At 38.8% G+C, this 12364-nt stretch overlaps 1 protein-coding gene across 2 annotated transcripts in view; it reads left to right on the top strand.

Annotated features, from left to right (window-relative positions):
* Nucleotides 1–10385, top strand: part of LOC150082812 (uncharacterized) — a 98936-nt gene extending 88551 nt beyond the window's left edge. For both annotated transcript variants that reach the window (XM_090376834.1, XM_090376833.1), the window contains exons 4-5: nucleotides 5281–5424; nucleotides 10264–10385. In XM_090376834.1, coding sequence (XP_090232960.1) covers nucleotides 5281–5424; nucleotides 10264–10271 — 152 coding nt within the window. In that variant the 3' untranslated portion in view covers nucleotides 10272–10385. The remainder of the gene's footprint in view (nucleotides 1–5280; nucleotides 5425–10263) is intronic.
* The last annotated feature ends 1979 nt before the right edge of the window (nucleotides 10386–12364 follow it).

The following is a 12364-nucleotide window of genomic DNA, read 5'->3' as shown; positions in this document are numbered from 1 at the left end:
CGCCCCACAATTTATGTGCATCCCATGCATTTTTCTTTTCTGCCACAAGTCCCATTAGTTCATCTGACATCCATTTCGGCCTAAACCTTGAACAATATTTCTTAGTTAGTATGTAAAGTCTAGTAGCTTCCAAAATTACTTCCTTGAATGCTTCCCATTTAGAATTTGCTGTTGGTAACATCATCATCAGTTCTTTCCATTGTATAGAACTTAAAAAAATCTGTGAGACCACTGTAGTCACCTTTATGAAGCAAAAACCCTTCCCTTTACCCTAATGGGAGTTATATCATGTTTAAGTAAATCCCACATTAGTACACTGTGATCACTGCCACCTAGTGGTTGCTTTATCTGTAAATTCTTAATGAATGAATAATCACTTCTAATAATCAGATCAAGAGTGTTACTTCCTCTCTAACATGCTACTGTAGAAAACAATTGTACAATAAATCCACAAAAGCCTTGCTAGTGTGCGAGTGACCAAATATGCAAGTTCTAGTCTATATCTGGGAAGTTAAAATCCCTCATTATAAGACAATCTGATTTACTGGCCCACTCTATTTCTCTGTATAATTGTTCATTGTACTCATCAGTCATTAGGCCTATAACAAACTCCTACCCTCATTTTTACTTTCCCAGTGCTTATGTCACGTCAAACTGACTCAACATTGCAATGTCCACCCATATCAATTGGATGCACTTCCTTAGATTTTATGTGTTTCTTAACTAACAGCATAATCCTCTCCTCCCTTCCTATCCTGTCTATCCTTTCTCTACGCATTGTACTTCCCAAATTCCAATTCTGCATCCTTTATATCTGAGTGACACCACATCTCTGATATCCTAACAATATCCGCCTTTGATGTCTTAATCAGCAATTCAAATTCATCAAATTTATTTACTATACTCCTAGCATTGGTGTACACGCACCTGTTCTTACTCTTAGTTACTCTAACACAGCCCATGTATTTATTGACTCTCAGCAGTTCCTGAAATCCCCAGGAACTTGCTTTCCAGGCTGCTTCTCATTCCAATAGGAGTGCAAGAAACACTTTTACCTCTGCCTGGCTACTGTTAATCTATTAGTCTGTGTATCCCCCGAAGCTAGGTTTTCCAACCTACCTAACACTGCCTTGATAGCATCAGCAAATATTCTTGCACCCTTTCTATTTAAGTGTATTCCATTCCTGTAGAAGCAGTCTTTCCTGTTAACAAGCAAAGCCCATGCTGAAAAAATCGTAACCCATGAGCCCTGCACAACCTCTCCAGGGCCGAATTAATTGGCTCTCATCATGTACTCCCTCCTATCATGTTTGGGAAGAACTGGAGACACTTTCAAATTTAACCGTATAACCCTAACTCGTGACTTTTTTCAACCTTTGACCTTTACTTTCTAAGTTATTCTGCAGATCTCCTGCACTTAATGTCATTAGTGCCAACGTGTACAACTATATCACCTTTTGTGCTCTTAAAAGATAAAAAGATGATATCTGCTGTACAACATCATCAAGTTTTGCCCCTGGCAGATCCTTACCCTGGTCCTATTCCACCTATTGTTTTTGCACAGTATATTTCCCGTTTCCCTGTCAATTGAGTCACCGTCAGTAACTAGCCCTTGTGGGACCAGCGCATTTTACCCTGAAGATTGCTGCTGTGTTGCCTGGTGCACAAGAGTGAGCTTTGGTGTTGAGTTGGGCAGCTGAGAGCTTGATGGGTCCCTATTTTAATTCCTTCGAGGGCATCTATCCAACTCTTCAGATCTCATAGATATCCATCAAAATGCTGGGTTGGTGCCTAATTTCTTCACATTCTCTGAACCTAGTACACACAAAGACATCCTCCATAATGTTCGAGAGAGAGATCTGCAAACATGTCACATTTTGCACATTTTTTTAGACTGTGATGCGCCCCCTTCAGTGCTCCCCGAGCCACAGCACTTTCGTTACTTTGCAAATGTTGCTTTGCTGCTCTAGTCTGGGGCATGATTGCCATTTAAATACAATTTAATTAACAATAAAAACTAAAAGGATTTATAAATTTAATTGTTTAATTTCCGGTGGTGTACTAAGCTAACAGATTCCTACTACAGTGCTACATATTATGCTATCTAGTTTTAAGTTATACCTTACGCTATCAAGTTTGATATATATGTTATGCTATTCCATATCAATACCACACAATGGCTGCAAGTTTCGAACGGTACAAGTTTTACCAATACAAGTAGTAACCTACAAAATCTCTATCTAAGTTAAAAATAAACTAAGTATCGCAACTAGGAATATAAAGCTAGTTCTAGAAAAAAAATAATATGCTAGTTAAGTTGATAAAATGGTAAAGATTTAAGAAAAACTTCTCTATTAGCTGGAGCCGTAAAAACTTTGCCTAGCACCAAGCTAATTTCGTTCTCAATGTCCTTAATAGAGTTGTTCTTAATAAAAATAATAATAATCCTTAATAGAGTATTGAATGTGTATAAGCCAAAGCTTATACACATTCAATACTCTATTAAACCCTGACAAAATTAAAAGGATTTATAAATTTAAGTGCTGCCAAAGATGTTTACACATCAAAAACTTGTACAATCAGCTGTTTTTGATGTGCATATATCTTTGACAGCATGTACTAAATTTCAGACTGTAATAAAACCAATTTGTTAAGATTTTATGAAATGGAAATTCCGCCAGTTACTTTCCTGATAGGATCTGAAACTAACTCAGTTACTTTCAGGAAGTATCGTCAGTAACATAATTTCCATTCTTTTTGCCTTTCCCATGGTTCAACCAGTACAAAGGATCATGGGAAAGGCAAAAAGAATGTAGTCGAGAGAGGAGACAGCACAAAGGACCATGGGAGGTGATCTTGAATGTGCTCAGAGCTGGCATAACCAACTGGTTGCAGAAAAACATTTATGGTTTGGGGCATACCACTTAGGGGGCTTTTGGCTAACCATTGCCACCCGTGGCAAAAACATTTTGTTAACCAGAGAAATTGATATCTTGTAAAATTTAAAGTAAAGTAAAGCAAAATTGAAAATAAAAAAAAATAAATAACATGGTTCAACCATCTCAAAGCATCATAGGAAAGGCAAAAAGAATGGAGTCGGGAGAGGAGATCACGCAACTGATCATGAGAGGTGATCTTGGATGTGCTCAGAGCTGGCATAAACGAGCTGGTTGCAGAAAAACGTTTATGGTTTGGAGCATACCACTTAGGTGGCTTTGGGCTTACCATTGCCACCCGTGGCAGAAACCTTTTGGTAACCGTAAAAATGGATATCTTGAGGGCAGTGTGCACAGTAGTTCCGTTTATCGCAACAGCAGCCTTACCAGTTGAAGCACATATAATGTAGGCATTACAGTACCCGTCTGTATTACTGAAGTGGTTGTATATTTCCATCAAGAGCCAAATCATAAATGTTTTTCCGCAACCAGCTGGACTGGTCAAGAATATTTGAATTGATTCACAAATGGAAGATAACAGACTCCAAATTACATGCACGAGTAGAAACTTTTACTTGTCATTGGCCATTCTCATTAAGTTGCAAAAGTCCTTGATGGTCATAAAGTTTTCGCGTTTCTTTGCAATTGCGTTGAGTCAGTTGAACGTGGTGAGCTTTAGATCTTCATTCATCTCACTGTTTGGATGATTGTAAAAGTTTCGAAAGGGGTCTTCTTCTTCTCACAGTCGTATTACAAGGCTATGCATGTCATTACCACATAGGCGGCGCCTCCGTAGCCAGGTGGGAAGGAGCAGCAGTGCGTAGCACACGCTTCTTGATTAGACCGGGGGTTCAAGCCCGTCACCACCAAATACGGAGGATGCGGAAAGGTCAGGGAATGACCACCGCATATCCTGGAGCAATATGGCCTTAGTTGCTAATGCTCCTAAAAACCAAATAACAGCAACATCATTACCACATGTTCATCAGGGTCACCATTATTGTTGTCTTGACACATTGTCTTACATATTTCAATTGTTTTGTGAATGTCCAAGTCTGGTTCATACAATTTACATTGTTCTAGTATGAGCTCTTCATTGTCATCTTGACATATTTCATCTCTGACAGTATCTTTGTTTCCTCATTGCAAAATGGAATGTGCAGTGTTACCATCTTGTGCTTGTACTTGTTGAGATCCTGAGCCAAGTCATAGTTTCGATAGCATATTATACATGGATACTGTCATTTCTTGCAGATCTTGTTAACACTACATGTGTAATTTGCGACAAAGCATGACAGAGTAACATGATCCAGCATGATAGTATGATTGTAACAATACAAATACTTGTAGTGTTGCAATCATACTATTCAACAAATGGCTACAATCAAATGTTTAATTAGTCTATTGGCCTAACCTCTTCGAAACGTTGATTTGGTAGGGTAAGCAGCAGGCGTGTGCATAAAACATTACATCGTTCACACTAAATATTTCGGACTGAAATATGATGCTAATGTCACTAACATTGATTCAGTAGAGTAAATAGTGGGCATAAGCATAAAATGTTACATTGTTCATGTTCGGTTCTAGCTGTTCGAAATTTAGTAGGTGTTGTCATAGATGTTTACACATAAAACATCTTTCATGCGTACAGGGTACGCACATGGGTTTTTTAAATAGTTGAAGCACTGAGCAAATTATGGATATCAGCTGATTAGATTTTGGCAGTCTTGGAGTGTTTTACGTGGTTTAATTATATTCTGTTTCACCTCATATATTTGTGGATCACTGTATGTAAACTATTATTTAATTGTGAATAACTGTTGTAAGCATATTTTTATCCCCAATACTGTCCTTTTTATTTAAACTTTATACTGCCCTTTTTGAAAAAAATGGGCAGTATAAAGTTAGCTATGTTTCTGGAGTAGGTTTCTAATTCAAGGGGCAGAAAACCATTGAGCATCACTATAGACCTGTTAAATAGACTATTTATTGCATTGATAATTTTATCCTTTGTGATTATAATTTCCAGCATCATTCTTGCTGGACACCCACCATCTTTGGGGAACAGCTACACCTGTGCCATTAAACATCCATACAACAACCACCACCATTTCTGGGGAGGAAGGGGAATGCAGTGTACCCTTGGTGATGGAAGGATTGTGATATCCATTCTTGAAATAAATGTCATTTATTTTACAATAAATATTTCTGTTCTTGTACAGTTTTCAAGAAAAAAATTCTGACATAGGTCTTTTAGGATTCATAGTACTTTTATAGCATATATAGTAATTTCTTTTTTAGTATTAAGTAATATTAACTATGTAGTTTTTTTTTTTTTTTCCAGATGCAAAAGAAAATGAGAATATTTATTCACAACTAAGGAAAAGTACCAAACTTTTTTCCCCTGAGCATGTTATTCCTTTATCCGAACGTCAGCAGATTGCTCTACTTAGGCAGCTAACACAGTCAGATTTAAGCTCAAGTCCTGGTAAAAATTTTTGCTTTTTATATTTGTGATGATGTTTTAAGAGGGAAAACATAATTAAAAAATACTGTAGGGCATATGTTCTTTTGCAATACTAGACTTACAAAGTTTGTATCAGAAAATAAAACTTTTTTTTTCTATCTTTCTGTTTTAGGCTGGCATAAGGTGAAAAAAAAGAATTTTTAATGATATGAGAAAAGTCAACATGGACACTACTATATTGTGTGAAAATATGTCAACATACACTATGCTGCCACTTTATTAGGTATACCCCTCCTGTGCACACAAATGGGTTAAGGTATAAGGTATGTTCATGTCAGACGGCACCTGGGATTTTTCCCATCTCCGTGTGTGTTCGCTGTATCGAGGACAGTATACTGACAAGTCAGAGACTTGAAAGTGTGTGGGCCATGTCTGTGCAGTGTGATGTGTTGTGCCCATTGTTTGGCCAGCTTATTGGCTGCCAGGCCCCTAGTGGGGCCCAACATTGCCCATACCTTGCCACGTGGAGGCTGACCAGGTGTGTCCAGTATCACAACAAGTTGCTCTGGCAGGTCCTGCCACTTAGTTTCCTGGGATTTCAGTGGCTAGGACCTAAAAAAAAAAAAAAAATCACGCGTTTGACATCAATGCTTAATGGGATTGCTGTTTGGAAATCGCTGGTTGGGGTTGAATGCTAGAAAGATGTGTTAAAAGGCTTAATAGGTCGGGCAAAATTTTGATGTTATTAAATTTAGATGTGAGGCTATACGCTAGATGAAAGATAATAGTGTTAATTGTCCCCTATTGGGACCTACCATTGCCCACACTTTGCCACAAGGAGGCAGATCAGGCACTCAGTAGATAAAAAAAAGGGAGCTTACACTAGAATTTGGCCAAAAGAGATTTACATGAAAGCAGTAGAGTTTAGACGTTGATTAGAATTTGGCAGCATTGTTAAGGGGTGTACTTGATCGGTTTAGTGAGAGAGGGGGGGCGACTGAAGACTGGGTGGGAAAACAGATAGAAGAATGGACACACGTGGGTTGTCCCACAGCATTGCAAGTCACATGACCACAGTTGTGGATATAGATGCAGCAGAAAAACCTTTCTAGTATCAGTTAAGCGTACAAACCATAGCAAGAATGGCAAAAAGGAGTGATCTAACGGCATCTCTGAAATGGCAGTTCTTCTGAACTTTTCAAGCACCTCAGTTTCAAGGGTGCAACGAACAGAAAACATCCTCTCAACAGCACTCCTGTGGAAGAAAATTGTATTTTGATGAGAGAAGTCAGAGGAGGATGCAAACAGACGGGCCACAATGTCACACATCACATCAAAATACAACCTCGGTGCGCAGAACAAAATATCCAAATGGACCACTAGTTGCACTTTGTCGCGAATGGGCTACGACAGCCAACGGTCACATCATGTACCTTTGTTATCAATGAAGAACAAAAGAGCACGCCTTCTGTGGGCACAGCAACTCCAGCACTGGATTATCGAGGATTGTAAAACAGTTGTTTGGTCTGACGAGTTGAAGTTCCTGATGCATCATGTTGATGGAAGGCTCAGGACCTGTCATGTCTGATGACTACTGTGCAAGGTGGTAGGGGCAGTGTTATGGTATGGGAATGTTTTTTTTGGCACACGTTGGGTCCATTGATACCCATAGATTCATGTCTGAATGCCACATTGTACCTAAACATTGTTGCTGACCAAATGCATCCGTTCATGTTGACAGTTTATCCTCCGTCAGATGTTTACTTCCAGCAGGATAATGCACCGGTGCACAAAGCCCGAATCACTTTGGAATGGTTCCAGGAACATGACAATGACTTTTCTTTGCTGCATTTGCCTGCTCAGTCCCCCAGATCTCAATCCTATTGAACAATCATCTTTGGGATGTGCTGGAAAGGGCTGTTCGCTGCAGGCCTACACCTCCGTCAAATCTCAAGGAACTGCATGACACACTCATGTCTGCATAGTACTCCATTCCTGCACAATGTTTCCAGCATTTTGTTCAACATGCCTAGACGAATTCAGGCTGTTTTGAAGGTTAGAGGCGGCTCAACATGCTACTGGGTAGGTGTACCTAATAAAATGGCAGCACAGTGTAGTGTGAAAATCAGATTTTAATCAGCAACAGTGGTGTTGGAAATATAATGTGGTTACAAAGGAGTGCCAGTGATGAATGCCAAAAACCAGCTTTTAAAATAGTTGACATTTGGATAGGTAGAAAAACACTATACAAAAAAAAAAAAAAAGTTAAAAAAAAAAAATGCAACACAAAAATACAGCAAAAACAGTTTAGTGATAAAGAATAGGTATGAGGTTTGTTACTGATAAAAATCCAAAACTAGATAACATTTCTTGAGATCTTTCTCGTTACTGGAAAGTTACAAACTCTTTGATATTTCATGGAGCACAAATTAAAAGTACAGAGGTACCAGCTTTTGTAAATTTCTTATAAAATGAATAAAATTATTATAGCTCAAAAATTTATGAACGTGCTCTGAAAATAAAAACATTTTCTCTATATCTTCTTTTCTTGTAATTTTCAAATATGATGGTATAAAATTTGTGAATATAAATAAAATGGCTACTATTTAAAATATAGTAAGACTATTTAAATGTGGGTGTCATCAAAAAATTTAAAGCGCTGTGGAAAAAGTAGTCAGGTCCCTGGCACAAAATAAATTTTTGTACAGGATTATCCAACTGAAATGTAATCCACGTCATAATACACTACACAAATTTTATTAAAAAGTACAGAATATGCTGGAAGTGTCCACCTTACTCATTTAGATTCACTCTTTTTATTGTTTAATGAAACTCTGACGAATAGAATCATCAGTTGGGCCCGATGCAGTCCTCAAGTTTGCCTCATTTAACTCAGAATATCTGGGTTTGCATAAATCTTTCTTCTGAGTGCACTCCACAGGATAAACCCATTTTATGCACTACACTAAAGAAGCTGTATGGCTTCTCAAATACCATTGCAATCACAGTAAAACTGTTTCCTGCCATCTATCTAAAACATCTTATTCCATATCCAGACATCTCAATGCATACCATTGATCAGTGGATTGCACAATAAATGGATAACACTTTATAAAATATATTTTTGACCATGGGCCCCACTTGGAAAAGACTGGCATTGAACAGAGAAAGTCGGGGGAGGCTTTTGCCCAGCAGTGGGATTCCACAGGCTAACACAACAACAACAAATATTTTAGTATTAATATATTTTATGAATTTTGATTTCCTGTTGCTTTTTTTTTTGCTAGAAACATAATGAATAAAACTGTGGAGTCATCAGATTGTAGTTTAGATATTCATAAGGGTATTTTTTCTTATTTATGATAATTATATTAGGTACCTTTTTTGAGATTCCCAACATTTAATTAATATCATAATTTATACAGGGTGTCCCAAAAAAGGTGTAACTAATTTTAAATGTTTGTAACAAATGTAATTTTAATGATAGAAACACAAAACCTGCGCTAAATGTGAGAAAAACAGTTGAAGTTTTTACTGACATTCAACATGTGCACCACTTGTCACATGAACAATATCTAATCGGTAATAAAGTCCATCCCATGCTTTTTCAAGGATGTCACGCTTAATCATGGTAATTGCATTTGTAATCCTGCGCTTTAAGTCTGTGATGTCTGCAACAGGGGTCTTGTAGACTGTGCCTTTGATGAATCCCCATAAGAAGAAATCACAAGGGGATAAATCTGGTGAACGTGGTGGCCACATAATGGGACCATCATGCTCAATCCAACGGCCAGGAAACTTGTCATCGAGAGACCTCCTCACACAGACCTCCTCACACTCAAAGCCCAATGTGGTGGTGCTCCATCCTGTTGGAAAATAACTCCATTTACCAAATGGAGTTATTCATCCAATTGAGGATACACATAAAGCTCAAGCATGTCCTGGGTAATCATCTGCTCTCTGTCACTTCTTGAAAGAAAAAGGGTCCAATAACACGATCAACCATGATGCCGCACCACACATTCACCTTTTGGCTATCTCGCTGATACTCCTGCACGCAGTGTGGGTTTTCAGTTCCCCCAAATTCTGACATTTTGCTTATTCACCTTTCCCGAAACATGAAATGCGTACTCGTCCGTGAAACAAATCCGTGTCATTACACGTTCATCTTGTTCCATTTTCTCCAACATGTCTTCTGCAAATTATTTATGTTTCACACGGTCATCCCAGGTTATGTGCTGGAGAATCTGCAAATATATAAGGGTGCATTTTCAATTTTCTTTGCAACACTCTATGCATTGAAGTCTTGGGGATGGCCAGTTGCTGTGCTGCTGTTCTAACGGATTTTCGAGGACTATGAACGAATGCGTCTCTCACAACTTCAACTTCCACTCTTTCCTGCATTAATGCTGGTCGACCAGGGCTTTTCTTAGGATGGATGCTACCTGTTTCCTTGAATAGCTGATACCACTTTCTGATGCTGTTACGGGTTCGTGGCTTTATCCCGTATTTACTCCTGAAATTACGCTGAACCTGCGTTTCAGACCGGGTTTCAATAAACCACTCCACTACCTGTACTTTGGTCACAGGATCCATTTGTTACCTCTCTACTTAAACTTCAGGACAACCGCCACAATCTGCAAAAGAAAAGAACAGATTATTGAAGTAAAAACTTCAACTGTTTTTCTCACATTTAGCGCAGGTTTTGTGTTTCTAGCATTAAAATTACATTTGTTACAAACATTTAAAATTGGTTACACCTTTTTTGGGACACCCTGTATATTATTATGATATGGATTTGTATCCATGCAATAACTACTTAAATTTATTATTTTATATTGTTTAATTTTTTTTTTTTAGGTGCATAAAGTAGAATTCTATCTGAGTGTTTTCTGAGTTTGCCCCACAAAAATTTCTTTATCAGCTTGCTGAGACCCTGTCTACTCTCCAAGAATGTTATGAAGTTTGCAACAGCAAAAATAAAATACAGAGTATTTCATAATATTGTAGACAACATAGTGCAATAAATACATTTAATTCAAAAGGTGCACTGTGCAAATGATTCTAACACTCAAAAGTTTTTTTAGAATGTGTAGATGCTTTTTGTGTGATTTGGTACACATCCACGTAATAGTCTAGTTTTTCCATATGCTATATTATGAAGTTACATAGCTGACAACCTTCAAATTATGGGAAGCAGGAGACTTCAGAATTTTAGCAGAAAAAAGCAGGAGACTTTTAAATCTAGACTTTAGGCCTGAAATTAAATTTTACTGACAATGGTCTCATTTTATAGTAAATACATTATAGGATTGTCTATTGGTACAGTATACTTTCATACACATTAGTGCTTCTAGGATTTTTATGTGTATGGATTGTCTGTAAGACACCACAGACTAATTATGGTCGCTTCAAAGAACATACTGTTGCAATCTTTGTCCTCCTCGGAAATGGTGAGTAAATGTTTTGTATTATACAGGGTGTCTCAAAAATATTGGTACAAACATTTAGGGGAGGTAGGTAACATCTAAAGGAATGTGAATCGCATAGGAACCCATAACCGGAAACATCACGGGAAAGTAGTAGCAGAGAGGCACAAGAAGCAGAAATGACACAAGACAGTAATTAGTAACAAACATTAATATTAACAATGGAGTACAAGATGGATGGATTTCATGATGTTACAACAGATGCTCGAAGGTTCCACCACGAGACGCGATGCATGCGTTACATCGACGCAGGATGGATTGGCAGACACGGTATTGCCAGTAGCAGCAGTGCAGACGAGTCTCGCCACGAGATCCATTTCCGTCTCCACAGGCGATTTATACATGATAGATTTGAGGGCCCCCACAGAAAGAAATAAAGGCTCGATAAATCAGGTGTGCGTGGGGGGCCAGGCAACGGGTCCACCACGGCCAATCCATCAATGCCCAAAATGTTTGTTCAAATGGTCACGAACACATCTTCCATAATGGGCAGGCACCCCGTCATATTGAAACCAAATGTTGCGTCTCACATTTGCTGGAACATTGTCAAGTAACCCTGGTAGACTTGTTCAAGAAAGATCCGATATTTAGTGGAGTTCATGCGGGATAGTAACAGGTGTGGCCGACTAAGCAGTCACCGACCATACCTGCCCACACATTTATTGTGAAGCGATGTTGTGCCGCATGGGGGTGCACACCGTGTGGGTTGTCGTGAGCCCACGTGAGCATTGTGCTGATTGAATAAGCCTTCCCGAGTGAAATAAGCCTCATCCGTGAACAAAACATAGGCTGGAAAATTCAAGTCTTGAACACTTTTTTGTAGAAACCACTGCGCAAAAGCAACACGTGCAGGATGATCTTGGGGGAGCAGTAACTGAACCCTTTGGAGATGAAAGGAATATAAGGAATCGTCATGCCAGACACGCTGTACACTGCAATGAGACACTCCTAAGGCAGAGGAGGCAATGGCATGTGTGCTGGTAGTAGGATTATTCTGGATGGCATTCAACACACTTTTTTCCATGGCAGGAGTTTGCGTCAAATGTGGTCTGCCCGCACTACTCCTGTTACGTCTAAATGACCCATAATCGCACAAATTTTGATGCACACGTGCAAACAAACGGTAGTCCGGTACATGTCTGTCTGTCTGTCTGGGAAGCGTTCTCCATAAATTCATTGAGCGGCTTGTCCATTGCCCTCTGCTAATCCATACACTAAGTGCATGTCTGCCAGCTCACAGTTCGTATATCGATGCAAGCTCTTCCTGCGGCGACTGCCGTGCCATCTACTGACTTACAGTGACGTTTCCGGTTATGGGTTCCTATGTGATTCACATTCCTTTAGATGTTACCTACCTCCCCTAAACATTTGTACCAATATTTTTGAGACACCCTGTAGAAATTGTCCTGTTGTCTAGATTAACTGGCAATAGCATTTCAAGATGGTGCCAAAAAAACTTGACTCATGTCCAA

This window comes from Mastigoproctus giganteus, chromosome 7, assembly GCF_048544385.1.
Source record: "Mastigoproctus giganteus isolate SK-2022 chromosome 7, ASM4854438v1, whole genome shotgun sequence".
NCBI lineage: Eukaryota > Metazoa > Arthropoda > Arachnida > Uropygi > Thelyphonidae > Mastigoproctus > Mastigoproctus giganteus.
Note: the sequence above shows the minus strand (reverse complement) of the source record. Positions and strands in the feature narration are given on the sequence as shown.